This window comes from Bufo bufo, chromosome 4, assembly GCF_905171765.1.
Source record: "Bufo bufo chromosome 4, aBufBuf1.1, whole genome shotgun sequence".
Taxonomy (NCBI): domain Eukaryota; kingdom Metazoa; phylum Chordata; class Amphibia; order Anura; family Bufonidae; genus Bufo; species Bufo bufo.
In genome coordinates this window covers 60,730,421-60,758,289 of record NC_053392.1, presented here as the reverse complement: position 1 = coordinate 60,758,289, position 27,869 = coordinate 60,730,421, and the positions used below count along the sequence as shown (strand labels likewise).

The 27,869-nt window shown below is 46.1% G+C and overlaps 1 protein-coding gene across 5 annotated transcripts in view; it reads left to right on the top strand.

The window, feature by feature from the left end:
* The window catches only part of ROCK2 (Rho associated coiled-coil containing protein kinase 2), a 141,822-nt gene that overhangs the window by 71,748 nt on the left and 42,205 nt on the right, over positions 1–27,869 (top strand). For all 5 annotated transcript variants that reach the window (XM_040427317.1, XM_040427318.1, XM_040427321.1 and 2 more), the window contains exons 6-13: positions 7,761–7,905; positions 10,443–10,581; positions 13,884–13,975; positions 16,683–16,842; positions 20,674–20,737; positions 22,611–22,702; positions 25,631–25,679; positions 26,815–26,950. In XM_040427317.1, coding sequence (XP_040283251.1) covers positions 7,761–7,905; positions 10,443–10,581; positions 13,884–13,975; positions 16,683–16,842; positions 20,674–20,737; positions 22,611–22,702; positions 25,631–25,679; positions 26,815–26,950 — 877 coding nt within the window. The remainder of the gene's footprint in view (positions 1–7,760; positions 7,906–10,442; positions 10,582–13,883; positions 13,976–16,682; positions 16,843–20,673; positions 20,738–22,610; positions 22,703–25,630; positions 25,680–26,814; positions 26,951–27,869) is intronic.

Here is a 27,869-nt window from a genome sequence, read left to right as displayed (position 1 = left end):
TTTCCAATGCATTTTCAGGATAGACCATCAATATCAGATTGCTTGGGTCCGACACCTCCAGCAGTTTACCTTTTTGCTCTGTGGTGGACGGAGGTGGTAACTGCAACACTGGTCCCATTGAAGTGGATAGAAGCAGCGCTGCAGTTACCAGCTCTGTCCACTATACATCGGACGGAGCAGTCTACTTCCGGTGCTGGAATTACAAGGCAACAGCTGATCGGCCTGGTTTCAGACCCCTGCCGATGTGGTCAAGCAGAGATAATATTGGAGAATGCCAATCGGAGAAGAGCAAAGATGGTATTGTCTGGCTTAAAGAGGACCTTTCACAGATTATTACACTATGAACTAAGTATACAGACATGTAGAGAGGCGCCCGGGGATCCCCCTGCACTTACTGTTATCCCCGGGCGCCGCTCAGTTCTCCCGCTATGTCCTCCGGTATCTCCGTTCCCTAAGTTATGGTAGGCGGAGTCTTCCCTTGTTCTTCTGTAGCGCTGGCCAATCGCATTGCAGAGCTCACAGCTGGGGAGAAAATAACCTCCCAGGCTGTGAGCTCTGCGCTGCGATTGGCCAGTGCTAGAGCAGAACAAGGGCAGACTCCGCCCACCATAACTTAGTGACTGAAATCTCCGCCTACTATAACTTAGTGAGCGGAGATACCTGAGGGCATAGCAGGAGAACGGAGCGGCGCCCGGGGATAATAGTAAGTGCAGTGAGATCCCCGGGCGCCGCTCTACACGTCTGTATAGTTAGTTCACAGTGTAATAATCGGTGAAAGGTCCTCTTTAAACAGTCAAAAACGAGAACAATCTAAAATAGCACAGATCATATAGAACATATTATCCTTGTGATCCTCCGTAGCTGAGGGTGGAAGAGCGCTTTGCTGGGAGGCTTGTGTGTTCTTCTCCTCATACAGCCCGTTCTCCCTGGTCCAGAGGCTCCGCTGCCTCCAATGAGCACCGGGACCCGTATAGATGTGGCGAACACTCTTACACCAATGCCTTATTCTCCATTATTACTAGGCCCACCAGTGACTATTTCTTCCAGTATACTTATCGCACCTCTTTGTCACCATCGTTAGTAGGTTTTTATTTTAATTTTTCTATTCACACAGGCACAAGAATACAGGGCTAGACATGTCAATCAAGGGGGAGTGCCCAGCTCAGAGGGCTGTTACAAGAGTGGTGCTCTAAAGACTCAGTCCAAACCCTTGGTGCTCGAACCAGCTCATTTTCATATTACTAAAAACACTAATATATCGGCAACGGTTCGACCTACCGATATAGCTAAGGTATTGTTTCAATCAGCACGATCAACCCTAAAAGCCAGTATGCCTGGTTTAATAGGGTTAAACATGATGACAGATACTCTTTAAAGCCGACCACTGAAGGTTCCCAACAAGTGGGCTCCTTATGATCAACTCTTTGCCAAACGTGTTAGGTGAGGATTGATTAGCACAGAATCATTACTTTTTAATCTAAAAAGTGGGTATTGTCCAACCTTTTTAAAATGGATGAAAGCTGATTTCCGATTCACTGGCTGCGGAGACTCCTGGCGAAGAGCCGATTTTGCAAGTGGAATTTGTTGACAGCTGCTCATTTCTTCTGCAGTGGCCCCTAGAGGGGAAATGTGGTACTACATGTGGCTATGTTAACCTATTACATGTACAGTCTGGGCTGTGCGGACCAGAGCGAGAGACTGCTTGTTAGCAAGTGTGGCCCCAGAGGGGATCGTGAATGGGGGGTGTCCATATACCCTGATGTGACAGTGGATGCCTAGTGAAACAGACCTTTCAATAAATCTAAATGAATGTCTCGCCATCAGTTATTTGAAGACATCTCGTGCACCTTTGGGTTATGTTTCGTAAATCAAATATTTGCCAGTGATAACCCTCATTAACCCTTTTTGGGCAGCAGTACACAGAGGTACACCGTATTGAGAAATGGAAATAATTGTTGCTTGCACAACCCAAACATATAAATGTAGTTAAGTGCCATTTAACAAGGTGCTGAAGGCTTTTCCAGGAGCGGCGGGCTGTCCCACCGCATGTTTTCACTAGAGCCTGGCACTCGGTTTTATTGAGCGCTGGTCTGGCAGTGCCCTGAAGTAAGCCGGTGTTGTGGTTAGCTGTACAAGATAAGCAGCGTATATCAGTTGCCTTGGGAAACAAAGGCATTTATTTAGCTGGGAGAACGTGTTCCAGTGTCAATATTCCCCGCACGAGCTTCTGGTCGTCTCTGTAAATGGGATTGTGATGAGTTACATTTCGCTAAGTGTGTGGAGACATGACTCTGCTGGCATCGGCTGGGTCTAGATGACGGACGGGCTGGAGCGCCACACTTGTTGTGTTTGGCATTGATTGCCGTAGGAAAATAAAGAAGATTAAAATGGGAATATAGGATTTTAAAGGGAACCTGTTCTCAGGGTTTAGGCCTCCAACCTCTCATTTAGGACAGTCATCGTCATGGCTTCCCAATAATCACCTTGTACATCCTGCCTGATTTTGCATAATGTGGGGAAAGAAGGTTAAATGCGGCATTCTAGTGGGATGGAGCCCATCATCACAAGCCATCTACAGGAGCATCTGACGTGGAAGGACCCTCAGCCGGTGGCCTCTGGGGGTGGCTTGTGATGACGTACCAAACTGGCCAGACGTTCATCAGGGCAGGAAGGGGACCGGCCAGAGAGGCTCCTCCCCTATGACTCTTGGCAGGCATTGACCTACAGCAATCAAACTTCTTTACCTGCGCTATGGTGAATTCTTCATAATACACAAGATTGTTGTTGACTGTCACCTTCCTGGATAACAGGTTCTGGGGCCTAAATCCCAAGGACAGGTTCCTTTTAGTGTTCATAGGGGCCGGTGCTTAAAGTAGAACTCTAGCTGTCTCCAGTAGCTCCCTCACCTTTTTACACTAATATAAAAATAATAGAAGAACAGAATGTAATACTGTAAGGGCATGTAAGCTTTGCTCGGCACTGCTTGTGTCCTCCATGAGAAGCCACCACCAAAAGCCTCTGGCAGCGTCTTATCTCCCATGAGAACAAAGGATTGGGCATGTTGAAATCCAGCGTGCCCAACCCTTCTTTGCTCGTTTGCCATCGAGGGAGAGTCAGGAAACCACCATATACACATTAGATGTTGTCTGGTTAAAGGGGTTCCCTGAGTAACAAAAGTTGGTGGCAGCAGGGTTGGAGTGGCGTAAAAACATGACAGAAGCGATACTCTGCCCCGCCAATCCACTGCCGTTATGACGCTGCCCCATGTGACTTTTGAGGCCAGTGATTGGTAGTCGGTGACCTCATGAATGTAACACCAAGAACCAAATTAGTGGTTGTAGCCCGACCAATGGTGCTGGAATGACCGGGGGTTGGGGGGTCAACAATCTTTAACCTGCATTTTTGGGGCCCCCAGCAAGCCCCTTTAAAAGGGGTTATCCCATAAATTATTTTCATATCAAACATCAAGAAATGCTGTTAATAGCGCTTTTAACTTAATTCACAGTGTTTCTAGTATGAAATTTTGCTTTTTCATAATTTTTATCTTCCATGTGCCCCACATTGGTGCTGCTGCTAATTTGCTTTTCGTAGTAGGCTTTCTGTGGAATCTGTGTCCTTCCCCCTCTGGCAGCTAACCTTTTTACTTTTAATAGGGTCTTCTCCGTTATACTGTCATTACAGAGGCGCTGCTCCTTTCCTGACAAGCAGAAAGCTATCCCTGAACGGAGCATCACAGGGCGGAGACCTGGCTGTGGCCGAGCATGACCACTAGCACTCTGCTCACTAGGTGACCCCGTACTGTGTTGGTAAATGTCGGACCTCTTCTCTGGATCATCTCCCCCCCCCCCCCCCCCCCCCCCCCAATGCACATACCCGTAATATTCTGCTTGGGATAACCCCCTTCAGTATGGCACTGTGCTTATTGGAACTCTCAATACCTACCCCCCAAAAAAATGTCCCAAAAGACGTGTGTGAACAGAGTATGGCCAGCATAACCCCACTACATAGACCTGTATATCTTGGTGCTATTCCTATCAGAACTGTCAGGATGTGCACATCTGTAACAAATAGGGCTGCGTTTCAGTGTTACAGTGCAGGCTGTCCGGATATTTGTGGCTGTACAGATTGTAGCTCGCTGCATATATGGTCATGCCCCAGAAATGTTTAGTGGTAATGCCCCGGGAATGTTCTACTACAGTTTTACTCCAATTCTGAGTAATGGGATGACTGCGGCCGGGCTGCCTGCTCTGTATCGGCACAGTGCCTCTCCTGCTGGGAGCTGAACAGCTGAGTCACATGAGGCTGGTTCCCTTAGGCTAAATGCACACAATCAGGATTACACGCACATTGCGTGCGGAAAACCTGCACCGTAGGTCGTCATGTACATTGTATTCTAGGAGAATTTGAAATTCTCAATCACACGATGCAGATTTTCTCAGTGCGAATTTTGACCTACGGTGCGGATTTTAAAATCTGCAGCATGTCAGTTTATTTTATTTTTCCTAACGGGAATTTCTCCCTTTTACTTCAATGGGGAGAGGAAAATCCGCACCAATTGATACGCTAGGATTTCCCTACGAACACCTGCGAATTTCAGTGCGGATTGTCCACACATAATTCCTGAACGTGTGCATTTAGGCCCTTTTTCACACGTATTTTCACGAGTATTTTCCCGCGGGGTGCAATGCGTGATGCGAAAGCATTGCGCCTGCACGGATTTCGGACCCATTCATTTTAATGGGTCTGTGTACATGAGCATTGGTTTTCACGCAACGCAGGCCCCATAGATGTGAATGGGGCTGCGTAAAAAATCACTGAACGTGATCGCAGACAAAACTGAATGAACTTGCTTGCAAAATCGCGCATTTTTCACTGAACGCATCCGGACCTAATCCTCTAACGCTGGTCTGCAAGGGGCCTTACCCTTAAAGCACCTTCATTCTCTGCGGACTTCCGCAACTGAAAATCGGTTCCATTCACCTGAATAGGACTTTCAGAAATCCATGTGCTTTAAGCCCCCATTCAGATGAATGGAACTGATTTTCAGTCACAGAATTTTTCTGCAAAATCTGCAGCGTGTGAAGGCGCCCCAAGGGAACCAGAGCCTACTAATTATAGTCTGTGTCCCTAGCAACCAGTCGGACTCAGGTCTTTGGCTAAAAATTATTGTCACTGAACTGAGAGCAGAAAAAGGGCAGTGAAGCCTGAAAGGGCTCAAAACATACATTTCCTTATGTCTTATTGACACGTTAATAATCATTTTTTCAAACTTACATTTGTGTGAAGAATCCCTTTAAATAATGTTTTCATATGGACAGTATGCAAGAAGAGAAGTTTTCTTGTTTTTTGGTTTTGTGGTATTTTAATTTTTTTATTTTCTCTCAATGTTCACCGTGCAGTGTAAATGACGTGTTAGATTTTATAATGCAGGTCAGTGTAATTACGTAATTGGAACCCTTTCTATTTTAAGAATGGGTCCTCACCGTGAACGGAGAGCACATGCGCAATGTCCTCTCCCTTCACTGTTATGGGACATAGAGACGAATGGAAGGTGGCCGCAGATGTCCACGTTGGTCTCCGTTCACTTGGGGGCCACTTTCTTGAGGTAGGAGCAGGTCCAAGAGCTGGGACCTGCTCCTATTGGACATTTATGTCCTACCAGTCAATATAAGAATACCCCTGTAATGCATGTTTGAATGCAACCGCAGTGTTTGACGTAAAATATAGCCGTTTCCCCATTTTATTCCCCCCATGCTGCTCCTAATCTGTGCTGCCGGTAGTGCGCTCTAGACTCCTATATACTTTTGCAGCAGCCCAGGTGTGTATTACAGCGGCTCCCCACTGTAGGTAGTAGGGGGTCCGCACTGCCACCATGATGTAGTCATGTACAGTTTGTGGGAATGGTGCAGGCGCGGTGTTGGTGGTTTGAGATCCTTTCATTTTACGCTCAGCAGAGCCCTTTCCATTTCTGTAAGCTTGGTTTTCGTTGATAGGAAGACTTCTTCCATTAGTCTCTTAAAGGGGCAGATACGACTGGAGGCAGGAGATGTTGGACGGAGCATGTCAAGGCCAGCCAAAAATGGAACATGACTAATGGACGCTGACTAAGCTTGCAGTGTTTCCGGTCACAGCGCAGGCCTTCCTGTCACCACATTGACTTGTACATGATGGAAATCCTTATGGTGTTCCAAAACAATAGTATTAGTAATAGGAATGGGATTTGTTCTATAGAAGTACATACAGTATCTCACAAAAGTGAGTCCACCCCTCACATGTTTGTAAAAAGTTTATTCCATCTTTTCACGGGACAACACTGAAGATCTGACACTATGATGCAATGTACAATAGTCGGTGTACGGCTTGTATAACCGTGTACATTTGGTGTGCCCTCAAAATAACCCAACACACAGCCATTAATGTCTAAACCCCTGGCAACAAAAGTGAGTACACCCCTAAGTGAAAATGGCCAAATTGTGCCAATATATTGTGTGGCCACCATTATTTTCAACCACTGCCTTAACTCTCTTGGGCATGGAGTTGACTAGAGCTTCACAGGTTGCCACTGGAATCCTCTTCCATTCTCCATGAGGACATCACAGAGATAGTGGATGTTAGCGACCTCGCTCTCCTAACCCTTCCGTTTGAGGATGCCCCACAGATGCTCAGTAGGGTTTAGGTTTGGGGACATGGTTGGCCAGTCCAGCACCTTTACCCTCAGTTTCTTTAGCAAGGCAGTGGTCTTCTTGGATGTGTGTTTGGGGTCGTTATAATGGAATCCTGCCCCACGGCCTAGTTTCCCGAAGTGGGGGGTTATGCTCTTTGATATGGTGCTAAATGGGAACAACTCAGAACAGCTCCAGCTCTGGTGAACTCTGCTTGAACTTGTATTTATATGGTCACTCATTCATTTGAATTGACTCCATATAATATTGGCTGCTGCAGGGAGAATACGTTGTCGGCTGTCTCTTCTCCTTACCGTGCCACCTTGAGGTTTCAGAAGCCGGGTCAGTAGTGACTGACTGACTGCCAGCAAGACTTACATTTTAAAATATACACTTATCATCTGATGATATTATAGACATTTAAAATTTTGCAGTTTGCATATGATTAATAGAACAGACTGACACTTGTTAGCTTTGCTGTGTAGACTGGGACAGAGTCATCAGAGACTTGGGGGATATAATGACGTATACTGCTTGAAGCTCAGACAAGTTATGATAGTAAAGGCCGCTTCACTTGCGCTGATACTCAGGGTGTCAATCAGCTCCGAACTGTTCTTAGTGACTGCCCGATCACTAAACTACAGCAGAGATGTATTTGCATGCAGCAATTATCCCTCCCCATATAGAGATGATCACGTTTGTACAATCGCTAGACAAAAATTGCCACCCCCTGAAAAGATGCTCACACTCCATCCATGCAAGACATCTTCAAAGGTGTCACCGACAAATGTTGGTTCAGCAGTATGCCCGCCTCATAGCGACACATTTAAGAAGTAGAATGTATGGTTATCATGAAAATGTAACAGTTTTGTATGTAATGATCTGACTTTTTATGCTCTGTATCGCTCACTACGTTTTACTACGTACCTTATGTCCAGGTCATCAGATTGTGCCAGAATGATCGTTTACTTTTATTTAATCAATTGCATTTTGCCCGCTGCATGGCGTACACTTTATAGGGAGGGTGCCATACTAATACGCCCATTCACTGACGCAAAAAAAGACGCACTCACTCATGCGGTTTTTCTGATGTCCTAGACAGGTATGGTGCGTTGTGACACTGCCGTCGGAACTCCAGATTACATATCACCTGAAGTGCTGAAGTCTCAAGGAGGAGATGGCTACTACGGACGGGAGTGTGACTGGTGGTCGGTTGGGGTCTTCCTGTTTGAGATGCTGGTTGGTAAGTGAAGACACCATCTAAACAATATCCAGTTAGTCCAGGAAATATTGTAACCCTTGAAATAGCACAACCAGTTTATTTTGTTCCAAAAGTGGAAGCTGGTGGTACTGGGGGGGGGGGGGGGGGGGACAGAGCTGATGGCACTTGGGCTGATTGCACAGGGGGGAACAAAGGGTGTTGGGTACTGATGGCAGGGGGTCTGATGAGTTTTTATAAAGGTAAACAGTCTATTAATTCATTTTTTATTATTAGATTACTCGATTAATTGTAAAAAATTATCGATAGAATACTCTATTACTGAAATAATAGTTAACTGCAGCCCTAAATGCATCTATAGTTAAAAACTCCTAGAGGCTCCGTTCTCCCACCTTTGTCGCCTCCCTCCAAGTCCTGATTGACAGGGCCGGGCAGCGCTCGCATCTGTCTGCCAGCCCTGCGCTCTGGTGAAATCTCGTGCTGTTGAGCATTCGGCGCAGGTGCGGTGAGGAAGCAGGCAGCCTGCAGGGCGTCTTTTCCCTCACCCGCGCCGAATGCTGAACGGCACGAGATTTCACCAGAGCACAGGGCTGGCAGACAGATGCGAGCGCTGCCCGGCCCTGTCAATCAGGACTTGGAGGGAGGCGTCAAAGGTGGGAGAACGGAGCCTCTAGGAGAAGGAACAACGCGCCCCCCCCCCCCCCCCCCCCCTTCCCTTAAAGCCGCTTCCAAGGCATCGCACTGAGCCAGGCAAAATCTACTCTGTATCGACGAGGGGCAAGCACCCCGAAACAGCCGTCTACAGATGGATATCTGGCTTGGCTATATTTCCTTGTCAAATCCCAAGTCTTGTTGAAAAGACGGATCTCGACTCCTATGGAGCCACTTTCAATAGGTGGCGCCGGCGAGATGGTTCTCTTTCTTGGGAGATACCCCTGTGCATATCTAGGGTGGACACATTGCTGCAGCCTTTAGGAGGCAGTCAGTTTAGGCTACATGCACACGATCAGGATTCATGTGCGGAGAATCCGCACTGAAATCCGCAGGTGTTCGCAGGCAAATCCGTGCGGTCAATCCGCATTAATTGGTGCGGATTTGCATACGGATTTGCGTGCGGATTTGGTGCGGATTTTCCGCATGCGGATTTCACTAAGTGAATGAAGAAAATCCGGTCAGGAAAAAAAAAATTAATTGACATGTCGCGGATTTTAAAATCCGCACCGCAGGTCAAAATCTGCGCGGAAAAAATCCACATCGTGTGCATTGAGAATTTCAAATTCTCATAGAATACAATGGACATGACCTACGGTGCGGATTTTCCGCACGCAAATCCGCGCGGAAAATCCGCACGCAATCCTGATCGTGTGCAGGGGGCCTTACACTTCCTTGTACTGGAGGTTACGACCTCGCGTTGGATCCATCATGAGACACCACAGGTATCTGAGGTATTTTTGGGGGTTCTTTGTTCTGGTTCCTGTATAAAGAACCTTCAGCCTCATAATGGATTTCCTGAGAAATGTCGGCACGGGTGTAGTGAAGGTGATATCGGCAGATGTAAATTACATCCACGTGTTCTGAGATTGTGGTGTTTTCTTAGATCTATATGGCTGGGCTTTATTCTGCATACTTGTGTTTCTGTATAGAGTCTCTTCATTCCACCCTAATCCCCCATGTATTATATTACACCCTCCTAATATACAGATTTCCTCCGCTTTACTGTTATCTGGCACTAGATCTCCCCATGAAACTGAACTCAGGCCTGATATTAATGGACGGTCAGCTGCAGACGTGTAACCTCTAATGTAAACATGAGGCCGTGTTCAGACTAGACCAGGAGAGCACCGAGCGGTCGTCCAAACGTTTGGCTTTTTTACGTCTGGTCAGAGTGGCCTGTGCCTTTTCCAACTACAGCCGGTCACGTATACGGCTATATGAATACGTCCATATTCTAATAAAATACTTCATTGTGACCATTGAAAAGATCCCTGCTGCCCCCTCCCCATTTGGACTGATTTATTATATGCACTCAGGTAAAGCTTCAGCCATCTGGATAGGTGATCAGTAGCCGATCGGTGGGGGTCCGACACCAGACACCCCCACCAATTAGCTGCTTGCAGGGGCCATTGGCGTGGCAAACTATACAGTGGACGGAGCCTTCCACTTCCATCTTCCACTGTGCATTTCCACAGCTGCAGCTAATCAAGGGGGACGTCGGGTGTCGGACCCCCACGATCTATGTGGAGGATAGAAAAAAAGAAGAGGAATATTTGTATGTTTTATTATTTGAGTGAAAATTCCCTTTACTGTGGTATTTATGTAATTGCAATTGCTAGGTTATAATAGAAAATGCTTATTTGGTAGGGGCCCGATCCCTTGGACCCCAACAGATGCAGAGAATGAAGGAAGCGGCGGCTGTGTTTCCCCTGGCAGCCATATTGTTTGTTACCCATGAATCCCAAAAATATGAATTTTGCATTAATAAAAATCCAGGAAATGAGCTGTAAACTATTCCCCCCCCCCCCCTATATACTTAAGTCCTCTCCCGTTTTCTCATTTTAAAGGGGACACTCCATTTTATGCCGACTCCCTGGTTGGAACCTATAGTAAAATTATGGATCACAAGAATTCCCTAAACTTCCCAGAAGATGTGGAAATTTCTAAGCATGCCAAGAACCTCATCTGTGCCTTCTTAACAGAAAGGTAGGTTTTAAACCCCAAAATGATGGCTCTTCCTCAGTGATTCTGCCAAGCATACTAAACCGCAGCACCTCTATTAACGGGCATGTAATGGGATTGCTTAAATTGGACCTGTGACCTTTCCAGACATGTCTGTTTTAGCAAGTACATGCCTTCCCCATAAAATAACACTTCTGGATAGAACACTGCTACATAACATTCCTCTGTTATTCCTCCTGGGAATTAATGAATTGACAACTGGGAGTTAACCATTCTCCTTGTCGGGGAAGGAGGCTGTGCTTATAGTCTCATGTTGTCAGAACTACTGCATTTTTGCTCTATAAGAAGCACCTAAGCTTTAGATGAGGAAAATAAGAAAAACATATTTTTCATCAGACACCCATATCCTCATCCGACACCCATATCCTCATCCGACACCCATATCCTCATCCGACACCCATATCCTCATCCGACACCCATATCCTCATCCGACACCCATATCCTCATCCGACCCCCATATCCTCATCCGACCCCCATATCCTCATCCGACCCCCATATCCTCATCCGACCCCCATATCCTCATCCGACCCCCATATCCTCATCCGACCCCCATATCCTCATCCGACCCCCATATCCGCATCCGACCCCCATATCCGCATCCGACCCCCATATCCGCATCCGACACCCATATCCGCATCCGACACCCATATCCGCATCCGACACCCATATCCGCATCCGACACCCATATCCGCATCCGACACCCATATCCGCATCCGACACCCATATCCTCATCCGACACCCATATCCTCATCCGACACCCATATCCTCATCCGACACCCATATCAGCCCCTTACCTCTCCTGCTCTGGACGTCGCCGCCACTGGGGAGATCCAGCACTCTTCCTGCAGTGCTGCACAGTGTCAGGTCATAGTGCGCACTGACGTGCACTGCGTCCTGACACTGTACGCTGTCAGGACACAGTGTGATGACTGTCGAATACCAGGGAGCAGTGAGTACAGACAGCACAAGGAGTGCTACACTCCCTTCTCTCCAGTCTTACTGTGTACTAATGAGCACTTCCATAATGGAAGTGCTCATTAGCAATCGCTTTATAAGACGCACTGCCAATTTTCCCCCTCTTTTGGGGGAAAAAAATTAAAAAATACGGTAATTGAATATCGTCCAAGTGTAGAGACCCACCCCATTGACAATGAGTGGTTTCTAATACAGCAATTCTTAATTTGACACTTTACGAGATAAAACAGTTGCGCTTGACTTTTAAGTTGCTTTTGTGAAATGATATCAGTCAGGTTAGAAACTGATTCATTGATATACAATGTAATACATGACCTTTTGTATGTTTCACTATTTTGTGTTGTACTGTGTGCAGAAAAACTTGTGTAGAAAACCTTCTTTGCTTCCTGGAGACAGTCCTCTGGATAGGTCATCAAGATTAGATCGGTGGGGGTCCAACCCCCGGCATCCTTGCCGATCAGCTGTTAAGATGCTGACTCTCCATGAGTGCCACGGCCTCTTCCTAGGCTAGTGATGTCACTGTACGTCAGTCTCATGGCCTAGTTGCAGCCCATTCAAGTCAGTGAGACTGAGCCTGCAATACCGAGCACAGCCACTATACGATGTACGGCGGCTGTGGTTGGAAAGCGGCTGGGAGCCAGCTGTGCTCCGGTCGCGCAGCTCCCTGAAGCAGCTGATCGGCAGGGGTGCCAGAAGTCAGACCCCGCTGATGTGATAATGATGACCTATTCTGAGGATAGGTCATCATTATCAATTCCTGGATAACCCCTTTCATGGACAATGGGGACATATTGCTAGGATATGCCCCCATTGTCTTATAGGTGGGACCCGCACCTATATCGAGAACAGAGCCCCACAAGTGAAGGAGGGAGAATGCGCAGCCGTCTTCCATTCATTTTCTAAGGGGCCGGCAAAAATAGCAGAGCGCTGGCTCGGCTATTTCCGTTGGCCCCATAGATATTAATGGGAGCGGGGGCCGCACATGCGCAGTACGCTCCCATTCACTTCTATGGGGAGCCGGCTTGGTGGTGGCCGGAGCGGAGTCCTCCAGCCACCACCTTGCGGGTCTCCGTTCTCGATATAGGTGCGGGTCCCAGTGGTGGGACCCGCACCTATAAGACAATGAGGGCATATCCTAGCAATATGCCCCCATTGTCTATGATGAGACAACCCCTTTAAGCCTTTAAGGGGGTTGTCAGAGACTAGCAACACAATTGCTATGGGGCTGAACATGCTATAAAAATAAAAACTCCTTGTTGGATCATGTCCAGTCCAACAGCTCCCGTCCCCGCCGGATCGGAAGTGTGATTTACAGTCTATGGCCTCAGCGGAGACGTGCAAGTAGACATCATGTCACACTTCCGATCCTGCGGGGGCTGGAACCGGGACAATCTGACAATCTGTCTGTCCTATTGACAGTATTTTCCAGTCTTAATCTCTTCCCATAAAACTATATCTCAATCTGCTCAGCTCCTCCTGCTCTATAACATGCTTCCTGCAGATTACACTGTATTTTCATGCTGACAGTTTCCCTTTTAAGGGGTTAAAGTGTGACCTCATACTGCCCCCTAAATAGGTGCAGCATCACTTTAATACATACCTGGTAAAGTCTCGTGTGTGAACCATTCACAGGGGAAGCTCGAGATGAAAGCGGTAGAAAAATCAGATTTCATCTGCGGAGATTAGGAGGAAGCGGGATGTATGGATCATTTGTGCTGTTCGTGGAAACTAGGGGCTCTGTGTCCCGCACCTTGCGCCTCTTCTATAACTGAGAGGCCTGTTCCTCTGCTCGCCCTGAGCGTGTCAGCCGCCAATCCAAATATTTAGATTTGGCGGGGTCCTATATAATCCAATCCCTTCCGTACAGTAGTAAGTAATGGAGGGCAATGCTCTTCACAGTGCGGCCAGAGCTTATTTACCTAGCCCTTGATATCACTGGCAGAATTGTCCTGGTGGCTGGAGACCGTTGCGGCAGGGAAGGGGTTAAGACGTATTGACGCTGTTCTCCTCGGCCCCTCGTATGCATCGTTTACTGAACTTCCCCTCGAATCAGGACGGAAAACTGTTTCATTCTACACGTGGCGTCTGAAGAAGCGTGAAAAAAAAATTCACCGTCCCCTCTCTGAGATATTAGGCACATAGTAAGAGGCACAGAGCCCAGTCTATGGACCCGCCGCTGCAAGGAGGACGCCCCGGGAGCGGAGAGGCTGAATTAACCCTTTCATTTGATTGTGCGTTCATGCAGCCCACGGTTTTCCTAATGTAACTTGTGGTTCTTCTGCTATGTACAGGGAGGTGCGACTTGGGCGGAATGGTATAGAGGAAATCAAGCAGCACGCGTTCTTCAAGAACGACCAGTGGACCTGGGACAACATACGAGAGAGTGAGTACTGGATACACGGTGACATGTTTATGTATGGAGGTGGTATTCTAGGTGGTTCTGGTAGATTTCAGTTGGGCTACTTATTTTTCATGGGCGGTGATAGTAAATCCAGTAACTGTAGTTGCATGCGGTTTTACATATGGCCGTTTTATTTATTGTTTTTTATGTAGTTTTACATATGGCAGTTTTATATATGGTTTATATGCAGTTTTACATATATGGTTCCTGTACAGTTTTAGTTGAACCATTTTTCCCCTCCCAGTACAGCACTGCAGCAAAACTGCATTTATCATGTAGAGGAAGTTAATACAAGGCACTTAGTAATATATTGTGATTGTCCATATTGCTTCCTTCACTGGCTGGATTCATTTTTCCATCACATTAAACATTGCTCGTATCCAGGGGTTATGACCACCGCTGCAGCACATATAGGAGGTGGACAGTATGTGAGCTTTTGCGGATGCATACCTATGCATGGTCCCGGCCACCAGAGAGGCTTGTGCTTTTTCCTATAGTGTGCAAGCACGACCACCACTGATGGATTTGCAGGGAGGTCGTAACTCCTGGAAACGAGCAGTGTATAATGTGATGGAAAAATGAATCAAGCCAGCAAAGAAAGTAATATGGATAATAACAATACATTAGTAAGTGCCTACATGATAAATGCCATGTGCTGACATAAGATGACCCCTTTAAGGGCAACATGGCACTGATGCCGTGCAGCACTGGGGTTCTGGGTTCAAATACGACCAAGGATTAGTTTTGCCTGGGATTCCTCCAAAAACATATTGGCTCCCTAAGAAGTTGGCCCTAAAATATGTTTGAGACCTGGACTTTAGATTGTGAATCCTATTACTGACAGGGAGTGATAATGACAACCTCTGTACAGCGCAGCGCTGCAGATTATGTTGGCGCTATACAAGCGAGAAGTTTGCGTTACTGTCCTGGGGGAGAAAAAGTGTTAGTTTAATATCCGCACTAATCTTGCCCTGACTAAGGGTACTTTCACACTTGCGTCAAAGTTTTCCGGTATTGAGTTCTGTCACAGAGGCTCTATACTGGAAAAAAAAAACGGATCAGTTTTATCCTAATACATTCCGAATGGAGAGCAATCAGGATGTCTTCAGTTCAGCCTTTTTATGGCATTTGGACGGAGATAATACCGAAGCATGCAAAATTTTTCTCTCCGGCCAAAAATCCTGAACACTTGCATTTTTTTCCATTGGAATGTATTAGTGCATTAAAATTGCCGCATTGACAGATCCGGTCTTCCGGCCTGCGCATGTGCAGACCTTTAAAAATGTAAAAAAATAAATATGACACCGGAGAGACGGATCCGGTATTGCAAGGCATTTGTGAGACTGATCCGCATCCGGATCCGTCTACAAATGCTGTCCGTTTGCATACAGATTGCTGGAACTGCCTGCAGGAATTGCAGCAGGCTGCGATATTTTCTCCGGCCAAATACCGTAAAAGTGACTGAACTGAAGACATCCTGACGCATACTGAACGGAATGCTTTCCATTCAGAATGCATTTGTATAAAACTGATGCGTTTCGTTTTTTTCCGGTATTGAGCCCCTAGGACGGAACTCGATACCGGAAAACTTAAACGCTAGTGTGAAAGTACCCTAATATATAATATATGTCTGTGTGTGTGTATATATATTACACACACACACACACTATATTTATTATGTGTGTGTGTTTTCCGGTCCGCTTTGCATGTTGTTAATCTTTGGCCTGGCTGGAAATGTCAGACATCTCCAATGAATGAGGAGTTTGTTAGGACTCACGGCCATTTAAATGTTACACAAAGCGCCTACTATGTGCTACCTGTGACAGCGAGGCTTGTGTGCCTGTATGTGGAAGGAAAGCCTGTGCGCCTGATATCTCTGCATCTGCACACAACCCAAGCATAAAACGGAATAATAATATACATGTAAGTGTCCTTTATAGGGCATCCCCCAAAAGTAATTACCAGCATAACCCTGAATGTTAAAAACATTCTCATCATCATTGGGCAACATCCGATAAAGCTTCCACATCCGTTCCCTCGGGGGTTGTTACCAAGCTTGCTGGACAGTAAATGTACCTAGTTATACACCTGAAGAGCCATAAGTGATAAAAGTCTGATTGGCTGCAGCGGGGGAACCTTTTAATGCAAGCTTAATATTATGGAGTTCAATGTATATAGACAGTATGCAGTAAGCGCCCTCTAGTGGTTGCTGTAGGTAGTCAAATTGTTATCATTTAGGTTTCAAGTTCAAATCGGGCATTGGTAGGCAGTGCAATAAAATAATAATAAAAAAAAACTACGATTTACGGATTAGATCCAGTGATGTAATTGCTGCAGCCAGGTAGACAAAGCCCAGTGAGGAGATCGGAAATTGTGTTACTGGGTCTGACCGGTAGGTAATACTGCTTTTATTATTTTATTCCATTGCCCCATCTTGATACCGGACAACCCTGTGCCGGGAATTTGAAGCCTGTATCTTAAAAGGAAGATCCAACTCATTATAAAGAGAGTTTAAGAAATTAATCGGCAAATATATTTGGATCGATCTAGAAAAAAAAATGGTGTTCATGTAGGTGAATAGCTCTTTACAAGATCCTATTGATAGGGTCCTGCCCATGGGGCATATATGTATTGTGTCTCAAGTCGCGTCTTACGTAGGTTTTGTTTTTTTCTTTCTTTCACCCTAAAGCGGCTGCGCCGGTGGTCCCTGAGCTGAGCAGTGACATTGACAGCAGTAACTTTGATGACATTGAAGATGACAAAGGCAAAGTGGAGACATTTCCTATCCCTAAAGCATATGCAGGGAACCAGCTGCCTTTCATTGGATTTACCTATTACCGGGAAAACTTGTATGTATATTGGTATTTTTGTTTTACTTTCTAAATTCCTTTGCCTTTTGGCACATTTGCTTGGCGGGTGATTCGTTTTGTTTGTCTTTCTTGCATTAAAAGGGTTTTCTGGGATTTTTGAACTGATGATCAGTATCTGATTGGTGGGTGTCCAACACCCAGGATCTCTGCTGATCAGCTATTTGCGAAGGCATCGGTGCTCGCAGTAGAGCCGTGGCCTTCTCGCAGCTTTGCCTAGGCCAGTGACATCACGTTCATCGGTCACGTGGCCTAGGCACAGCTCAGCCCCTTCAGAGTGAATAGCGCTGAGCTGCGATACCAAGCACAGCCGCTATACAATAAATGCTGTGCTTGGTGAAGTTAGGTCATCAGTATAGAAAATCCCCTATGACCATGCTCCTAGTGTTTATCTCCTGCTTATGTGACGTCCTGCACTCTGAAAACGTGACTCACACTTTGCTGATTACTGGACTTCATGCATCACATGCCTCTTATGTCTACGCCTCTCTAGCTTTCCTCCTGTTTTTCTTATGTCTTTGGAGTGAGTGTTGCACGTATTTTGGCAGCAGTTCTATGCAATATCAGTTCTATGTCTCAGTAACGGATCAATATTGTCTGTGAAAACTGTGAGTAATCACAACACTACCTTACACCTTGTAATAGAAGGTGATTGCAGGCTGCTGTGAATAGATGCAGTGTCTAAGAGAGGCTAGAGGAATCATGGTAATCCTGCCCACAGCAAGCCCTGGCAGCATCAAAACAAAGATGTAGCACAAGCTGTGCAAGATAATTAAATTGACAATTACTACTGATGTATGGTGGCATTATGTGGTGAGCATGCAGCAAACATATAGACAGGTATTAGTAACATATTTTGTTAGCTTGAAAACAAGTAACATTGATTTCACTAATTGTTTTCTGAATTTTTCTGAAAGGGTTAGGCCTCTTTCACACGGGCGTGTCCGGATGCGTCCCGGTGCATTGCGGCAAACCCGCGCGAGTAGGAACGCAATTGCAATCAGTTTTGACTGCGATTGCGTTCCGATGTTCAGTTTTTATCGCTCGGGTGCAATGTGTTTTGCACGCGCGTGATAAAAAACAGACTGTGGTACCCAGAACCGAACTTCTTCACAGAAGTTCAGGTTTGGGTTAGTTGTAGTGTAGATTGTAGTATTTCCCCTTATAACATGGTTATAAGGGAAAATAATAGCATTCTGAATACTGAATGCAGAGTACAATAGGGCTGGAGGGGTTAAAAAAAAAAAATATATATATTTTTTTTTTAACTCACCTTAATCCACTTGTTCGCGCAGCCGGCATCTCTTCTGTCTTCATCTGTGAGCAATAGGACCTTTGATGTCACTGCGTTCATCACATGATCCATCACCATGGTAAAAGATCATGTGACGGACCATGTGATGAGCGTAGTGACGTCATTAAAGGTCCTATTGCTCACAAAAGAAGACAGAAGAGAAGACTGGCTGCGCGAACAAGTGGATTAAGGTGAGTTAAATTATTATATATATTTTTTTTTTAACCCCTCCAGCCCTATTTTACTATGCATTCTGTATTCAGAATGCTATTATTTTCCCTTATAACCATGTTATAAGGGGAAATAAAGATCGGGTCCCCATCCCGATCGTCACCTAGCAACCGTGCGTGAAAATCGCACCGCATCCGCACTTGCTTGCGGATGCTTGCGATTTTCACGCAACGCCATTCATTTCTATGGGGCCTGCGTTACCTGAAAAACGCATAAAGAGGAGCATGCTGCGATTTTCACGCAACGAACAAGTGATGCGTGAAAATCACCGCTCTTGTGCACAGCCCCATAGAAATGAATGGGTCCAGATTCAGTGCAACTCACGCATCGCTTCCGCGTGGAATACTCGCCTGTGTGAAAGGGGCCTTAGAGTACTGCCACACGTTTAGGTATTTTGATGCCATTTTTGAAGCCAAAATCAGGTGTGGCTCATAACGGGGAGAGAAAGTATTAAGGACACATACATCTTCACCACTCCTGGTTTTGCCTTCAAAAACCCCATAAAACCTGAATGTGTTCCAGTACACTTACCCTATTGGGTAATGGTTATCTATTGGATAATTGGTCACCGTGCAGTTTCTTAAAAAGTTTGTTCCTGATATCACCTGGGGAAAGTGCATTTCTCCAAGTGTGTGTGCCACAGCGGGAGCCAGTATTTGCAGCTGCCCTCATTTACATATAGAGGGAAATGCCAAGCGGTGAACCCCTCTTGTCTATGGCATCCATATGCCCTAATACAGCATATTCATAGAGGTTATCTTAGGTGGGCTAAGGTGGGATTAAAATTTTGGAGCAGGAGACTGTTTCAGTCCAGTGTTAGATAGATTAAAGGTATTGGATACTTTCTTATGGCTTTATGTATTTAATCGTATGATGGAAAGTTATTAGGATTGCTAATATACCATATTTTGTACTCTGGTTCCTTTCTGAGATCTCCTGCTGCTAAACCACCCATACACAGCGCGGTGGCTGAATGGTCAGCACTGCGGCCTTGCAGCGCTGGGGTCCGACCAAGGACAACATCTGCATGGGTTTAGTATGTTCTCCCCGTGTTTGTGTGGGTTTTTTCCGGGTTCTCCGGTTTCCTCCCACACGCCAAAGACTTACTGATAGGGACCTTAGATTGTGAGCCCCATTGGGGACAGCTTGATGCTAATGTCTGTAAAGCTCTGGGGCAAATAGCAGCGCTATAGAAGTGCAAAAATAAATAAATCTCCTTACCTGTCCAGCCAACATCATGCCCTGAGGTTACATGTGCAGTAGGAGATGTGTCTCAACGCTGCCGTCATTTTGTTATTGGTTCACCCTCCCTGCCTGGCGATTGCGCAGTAGAAGCAGTGCAATTTAGGCCACTTTCACACTAGCAGCACCCACCTGTTCCGTCGGATGGCCGCGTGCCCCCGGGTGCCGCTCCGTCCCCATTGACTGTAATGGGGGCGGAGGCACAGGGGAGGCACGGCAGCGCACGGTGAGAGGCTGCCGGAATAAAACCAAGACATGTCTGACATTTATTCCGGCAGCCTTTTGTCGTGCTCTGCCGTGCCTCTACCGGAACTCCGCACCGCCCCCATTATAGTCCATGGAGATAAAGCGGCAGTCTGGGGGCACACGGTCACTAGCAGCAGGATGGATCTGGCAGGCTGTTCACCCGACGGAACAGCTACCGGAGGTCCGTGCCTCTAGTGTGAAAGTAGCCTTAGTAGAAATCCTTTACTACAGAAAGTCATTCTCTACTGTGCAGTAAAATCTCTGCTTGCATAATAGAAGCCAAATGATGGCGGCGCTGAGACACCTCTTGTATTGCGCATGTACGTGTTGCACAGGGTGCGTGCAGAGATGTGGACCAGGGGTTCAGGTGAACCTCCCCTACCAGGACGTGTCATCTCATAGATGAGACTAATGACCACCGATGAGGGAGCTAATTTTGGGTGGTACTACAGCAGGCGATCTCAGAAAAGCTATATTTAGTAATCTAACTTAACAAAGTAAATATATTTAGAAGGCGGACAGAGCGTTAAAGAACGGACTGTTCATTTACACTATCCATTTTACGGTGCATTCTGGGAACTGTTATTTAATCCATAAAAGCTCTGTCCTCGTAGCGGTCCTCCTCCCTGAGGCAGATCATCAAGTCTCTAATCAGCGTAGTTTTATCTTCCAGCCTTTGATCCAAACCCGGTAAACTGTTTAGAAACGCGCGGTGCTGTGGCCAAGTATTTTTATGAGTAAGATCTGTTTAATGTCTTGTGGTCCTGTTTTCCCTTTGCCTTCCCTGTACCTTTTCTCAGATTGCTGAGTGACCCGTCTAAGGGTCGGGAGCAGCAGAACTCCTCCATGAAGCCTACAAAGGAGGTGAGTGCACTGGGCTCAGACCATCTATGGTTTGGGGAATGATCTCCATAAATCACGTGTTTCCGCCAGTTACTAAATTCAGACATTTCCTTGACTACTTTGTGACGTGAAGGGAGTGATTTCAGTGATGATGATAAATGTCTTCAGTACGTCTGTACAGGTCCTTAGTAGGGCTGCAGAGTGCACACGGAAATGTCAATGTGCCACTAACGTCCCGCTCTAAGGCCTTGTGCACACGACCATGTTTTTATTTATTTTTTTATTTATTTTTTTAAGTATGCTTTACCTTTTTAAAACTATCGCATTCTCCCATACAAGTTAAGGGGCTGTTCACACATCCCTTGTTTTTTCTAACGGATCCGTCACTACGGTTGGTGTTCTTGTTCATCTTTCTGGCCGGTAATAGCCCTTTTATTGATAGGAGTAAGAGAAAAATAGAATGTGTATGGAAGCTATGTGGTGTCAAGGATTGGTCAAGTAAGGCCATGAAAAACACATTCAAGGCCCAGCCCTTGCAGTATACATAGTGGCCCCCAGCAGTAATAATGTCTCCCGTCGTGGCCCCCAGCGTACTAATGTCCCCCGCAGTGTCCCCTAGTGTACTAATGTCCCCCGTAGTCTCCCCCAGCGTTCTAATGTCTCCCGCAGTGGCCCCCAGCGTTCTAATGTCTCCCGTAGTGGCCCCCAGCGTACTAATGTCTCCCGTAGTGGCCCCCAGCGTACTAATGTCTCCCGCAGTGGCCTCTAGTGTACTAATGTCCCCCGTAGTTGCCCCCAGCGTACTAATGTCCCCCGTAGTGGCCCCCAGCAGTAATGATGTTCCCCGTAGTGGCCCCCAGCAGTAATGTCCCCCATAGTGGCTCCCAGGAGGAATAATGTCCCCCATAGTGGCTCCCAGGAGGAATAATGTCCCCCATAGTGGCTCCCAGGAGGAATAATGTCCCCCATAGTGGCTCCCAGGAGGAATAATGTCCTCCATAGTGGCCCCCAGCAGTAATGATGTCCCCCATAGCGGCCCCCAGCAGTAGTGATGTCCCCCATAGTGGCCCCCAGCAGTAGTGATGTCCCCCATAGTGGCCCCCAGCAGTAGTGATGTCCCCCATAGTGGCCCCCAGCAGTAGTGATGTCCCCCATAGTGGCCCCCAGCAGTAGTGATGTCCCCCATAGTGGCCCCCAGCAGTAGTGATGTCCCCCATAGCGGCCCCCAGCAGTAATAATGTCCCCCATAGTCTCCCCCAGCTGTAGTAATGTCCCCCATAGCGCCCCCCGGCAGAAATAATGGGCATCATTTTTTTTATGCTGGAAAAAGTCAACCACTTGCACGTGTAGGAACTCATTGTTCACTGAAGGCAGAAGGACCTGACACTCTCAGCACGATATTCACTAGTTTTTTTAACAGCCATAACGGATGCACTCCTGTCTGAGTGGCAATTTAAAACGGTCCCATTGATGCCAGTGGGGTCTGTCTGATTGGGAAAATGGCCAAAAATAGGGCATATCCTATATTTTAACGGCAGCTATTTACTGGCTGTTTCAAAAATGGTTGTGTGAATAGCCCCATAGATTTCAATTATTCTGAAAACAACCGTGTGATGGCTGTTAACAAAAATTGAAATAGAATGTAGCCTTACATAGGTTGATGAACCGGTGTCTTTTTTTTTTTTTTCAATTTCATCATTTCTTAGTTCAATTATACATTAATTATTAATTACGAGCCATCATGTTTCATCTTGTAATAACAGACGGTTTTGTAAAAACATAATTTACTTATTTTATTCTAAGATCCGTCCTGAACCTTACAAAATTAGAATCTGCTGTGGTGTATTTTTATCCGTGCCTTGTGCTTGACGTGCATTGTTCCTTGTGTGTGTAGGAGTCTGCAGAACATCAGAAGGCTATTCAGAAGCTGCAAGAAAAACTTCAGAATGAGGTCCAAACCAGGGATGATTTCGAGCACAAATACAGGTGTCCACATTATTCTTATTTATTAATATTTGCTTTTCCGGAGCTCAATTCACTGATGAAATCTGTCTCCAGAAAGGAGGCACCTTTTCAGGTCTCTGAGGGATCAAGTTACAGCTTCTAGAAGGGTAGTTTCACATCTCCATTTACATTATCCGGCAGGCTGTTCCTGATGGAGTTCACCGTAGGCGGCATAGCCGGATACTGCTTATTCACAGCCGGACCCTATTGACTAAAATAGGATCTGGCCAGTTTCCAGCATAAGTGCCGGGATTTGGCTGGACGAAAACCAGTGCATTCCACCGGATCCAATCATAGTCCATGGGGTCCAGTGGTGAATAGCAGTTTCCAGCTATGCCAGATAATGTCAACTCTGGCAGGCTGTTCCTCTGACGGAAGTGGGAACTAGCCAAAGGAGGAAGCAACTGCACAGTGATGGAGACACTTAAAGATGTTGCGGTTGGCTCTAAAGTTTCTCTCTCCAGTGCTGGATTTGCAGCTACACTGCTCAGTAGTGCTGTACATGCTACTGCTGCTCTTGAAGGTGTTCTACAGAGACATAGTGGAGCAGGATCTCCTTTTTACTGTGTGCCTTGTATGAAAGACATCATAGCTGCTAGTCCGCTGATCCTGCTCCGTCTTCTCACTCAATAGACTTCTAAGGGCAACTGTAACCTGATCTCTCCGTGTAGCTGAAAAGCTGCCTGCTCTCTGGGAACAGATTTAATCAGTGAATTCAGAGAGGGTTCACTTTTACTAGTAACTTATGGAAAGTTGTACACTTCAATTATGGATGATGTAACTTTCTCAAAGACCTCTACCATCAGTCACAGTGGCCTACAAGGCAGAAGGTAAACTACCTGGACTCTCTGAGAGATGATCATATTTTATATGAGAGTATAAGGCTAAAATTGCTTCATTGCCAGGACTTTCAGACCACCTCAGTGTATGGGCTCATGCACACGAACAATTTTTTTTCTGTTCCGTTTTTTTACAGGTCCATATGCGGAACCATTCATTTCAATGGGTCCACAAACAATGGAAATGACCCCGTGTGCACTCCGTTTCTATGTCTGCAAGTCCGTTCCGCAAAAAAAATAGAATACATCCTATTCTTGTCCGTTTTTCAGACGAGGACAGGCATCGTTACAATGGATCCGCAAAAAAAAAAAGTGTCTTTTTTTTTTTTTTTTTTTTTGCGGATCAGTGTTTTGCGAACTGCAAAATACATATGGTCGTGTGCATGAGCCTTATCTCTTGGAAGGAAAGGGTCACATGAGGTTTGGGATAATTTCATTGACTGTCAGAATTCCTGTGTTTGTCGCACTACTTTTCTCCCCATAGTCAAACATTGGGAACACGTGCGTAATGCATAATGCCGCCACTTTACTGTCATTGGCAGGTGACCTTGTGTCTCTGCCAAGCCCAACAACAAAGTAAGACTTTCACATTGCTAAATCCTCTATATGAAAGTGGAGATGTCTCCATTCCTGTATAATCGGGTAGTTCACGTTTCGCTGACGTGACACAAGTACTTCCAGTGACAGGTGTTTCTCTAGACTTACATTATGTCCATAGATTTCACCATTGACAATGATTCTTGTGTACATTGTAATGAGCTTGAAGCGTATAGCTGATATTCATTTAAACCACAATCCAAGGAAGCTTGATAGTCCAGCACAGAAGGACCCTATAATGTGGACCAGGGAGAACCATCTAGGAACTTCATCCGATTAAAAAAAAAACTGTTAGAATAGCTGATATATAGTAACATTTATTGTTGCCTTTCTTCTTCAAAGTTCTCAATAATTTACAAGTGCATTTCATATAGATATCTGATAATGCAGCAGCAGCTAGCGATATCTCATACTGTACATACTGTTCCCCTTTGAAGGACATCTGTCAGCAGATTTGTGCCTATGACACTGGCTGACCTGTTACATGTGCGTTTGGCAGCTGAAGGCATCTGGGTTGATCCCATCTTCATATGTGCCCGCATTGCTGAGAAAAATGAACTTTTAGTATATGCAAATGAGCCTCTAGGAGCAACGGGGGCGTTACCATTACACCTAGAGGCTCTTCTCTCTCTGCAACTCCAGCGCCCTCTGCACTTTGACAGGACCATTCAGTGTAAACATAATCACGCCTGGTCCTGTCAATCAAAGTGGAGAGTGTGCGCCAGGTGCAGAGAGAGCAGAGCCTCTCTAGGTGTAATGACAACTCCCCCATTGCTCCTAGAGGCTCATTTGCATATATTAAAACATTGTTTTTCACAGTAATGCGGGCACATATGAACATGGGACCAACACAGATGTCTTCAGCTGCCAAGTGCACATGTAACAGGTGGTCAGCCAGTGTCATAGGTGCAAATCTGCTGACAGATGGCCTTTTAAAGAACACCCCACTCTCCCACCAAGCAGATGTTCTACAGTAGCTTCTCCATCCGTTGTGAAGGAGAGCAGTGCTGTCCAGTGGACGGAGCTGTGTGTAGTTTCAGCACTAAAGCTACTTCAGAACAGCTGATAGGTGCGGGGTATCGGACCCTTGCCGATCAGATACTGATGACCTGTCCATCACTTATAAAGCGTTGGACAACTCCTTTAAGGCTTCACAGAGCTTACCATCGTTCTTTCTTATAGTACAAGGCAGCAAGTGAACGCAGCTCAGCAGAATGTTTAGTCAGTGACCGATTACTATACTGTAGTGCAGGGATGTGCAACCTCCGGCACTTCAGCTGTTGAGAAACTACAACTCCCAGCATGCATACTTTCTCTGCTCTTCTAAGAACTCACATGGAAATAAATGGAGCATGCTGGGAATTGTAGTTACACAACAGCTGGAGTGGCGAAGGTTGCTGATCACCGCTGTAGTGTGATTTTAATGTTGCACAGGTTTAGGTAGTAACGTATAAAACATTTTGCTTTTTCCTAGGTCTGTAAATTCCCGCCTGGAGAAGACAATGAAGGAACTTGATGAACAGGTAATCCATGTGATCTTCTGTTAATCTGACACTCCGAATCATTGCTGGTCCACTCAGAGTGCTCAAAGGGTCGTGCACTGTAAGCACTGAGATAAATGAGCGGGATAGGAGATAAATGTATGATTGGCGGGGCCACCGCGAATCACGAGAACGGGGGTCCGTGCTCCCCATGTTGCAGACATTCAATTCTATGAGACTGCCGCAGGTAGCCGAGTACAAGTGCCCAACTATATCTGTGGCATAAAGCTGAGTGGAGCGGCACCTCAAATGCTTGACCACCGCCCCCCTTTAAACGGAAGAGCCCAGCCCCCAGTCTCATGATCTTCAGCTGTAGGACCTATGTCGATCAGACACTTACCGCTATCCAGTGGTTAAGTTGTCTTTGTGGCCCTTTAAAGAGCACCTATCAGCAGGATCAACCCTTTCAAAGCAGACATAGTCTGGTAGGATTGACCCTGGCAATTAAAATAATACCTGTCTTGTGAAAATTTAATTGCGACATTCCAAAGAAAAAAAACTTTTTTTATGCTTCAGCGCTAGAAAGTCGAGGCGTCTTACAGGGTTTGTGCAGCCAGTGATATTGTTGACATATCCTCAGGATACGTCTTCAATATCTGATCGTGGGGGTACGACTCACATGAGCACTGCCTTCTCTTCAAACAGTTGATTGGCAGGTGTGCCGGGAGTCAGACCCCCACCAATCAGATAGTGATGACTAGAGATGAGCGAAACGAGTTACATCCGAAGTCGCTTAGTTCATAACTTCGGATTAATACTGTACAGAGATCCGTCTCGTACATGGGCTCCGATGAGCCGAAGTTAGTTATTTGCGAGGTCGCGCGTGACTTCTTTGAATAACTTTTATAACTGACTTTTTTTTTTTAAAGTGGAAAACCATTTTCAAACTTGAAACTGACTTTGCATTCAGTCCCGAGGTACCAGCAATCTTGCCGATGGGTGTTCTTTAAATTAGGGTGGTTTCACACAGACTTTTCAGAACAACCCCACAGTTTTCGGGTATGCTTGTTTAAACCAAGGGCAGAAGTGGATTCAAAAGATATTGGATACGTTAAAAAGATGTGGAGTAGAAGGTCCTAGGTCCTTCACTATAATTTTACCTTACTATTTTATACAGATAAATTCTCGGAAGAACCTGGAGTCCACCAGCCGGCAGCTAGAGTGTGAGAAGGCCCTGCTACAGCACAAGAACGCCGAGTACCAAAGAAAAGCAGAGAACGAGGCGGAGAAGAAACGCAGCCTAGAAAATGAAGGTTTGTGAGCTCAGCACACGCCAAACCCCGTAATACAGAACACTGCAGAGAACGGATGGAGTTGTGTTATATAATGATACCTGCTGTTCCCGACCAGATACATTCCTTCTAATGCCTTATAGTGAGGATGAAGTGGGGGGCAGCCAGTTCCTCCTGGTGGTCTTCACTTGATGGGGTTAGGGAATGAATCGGCCATTTTGGATATATTCACTGATACTAGGTACAGCGTCTTATAGGGCTAGTTCAGCTGAATGTAATGATATCTCTCACTTGCCAATCTGATGCTTTATCCTGGAGAAAGAGTACTTTAAATCCAAAAGTAAATGAGCAGCTAAGTGCACTGAGGGCGCGCCCAAACCACTATGTGCCCTCTTGCTCTTCCATCTTTTGCTGGAAGTCCCGTACTCGTCTTCTTGACGGGGTCAGGTTCCTGCATAGTCATCTTACCTGGCCCTGTCGGTGAAGAGAGGGAGGGGGTTGCAGGAGGAGTAAGGGTGCACAGAGTGGCTCGGGTCCGCCCTTGGTGCACTTATTTATCCATTTGCATATGGATTAAAAGTACTTATAATCGCTTAGTGAAAGATATCATTACATTCAGCTGAGCTAGTCCTACAAAGCACTGTGCCTGGTTTATAATTGAATGTCCATACACAGTAGATAAATATCGAACGTGTTCGGGGTCCCCCCCTACAGCAGCTGTTGGGAGGGAAACATGGATCAGGCAGTTGGATTTCAACATGCCTGATTCTTTGTTCTTAACAGGAGAAAAGCTGCTGTTGCCAGAGGTATCTGTCAGCAGCTTACTCCCCTCTGAAAACACATGCATGCTTGGCCAAGCGTACAGGTGGATGGGAGTATTTGCTATTGGCCTAAATCACACAAGTGTAAAGGCCGATTTATTGGCCTGCATTTGTGGGAG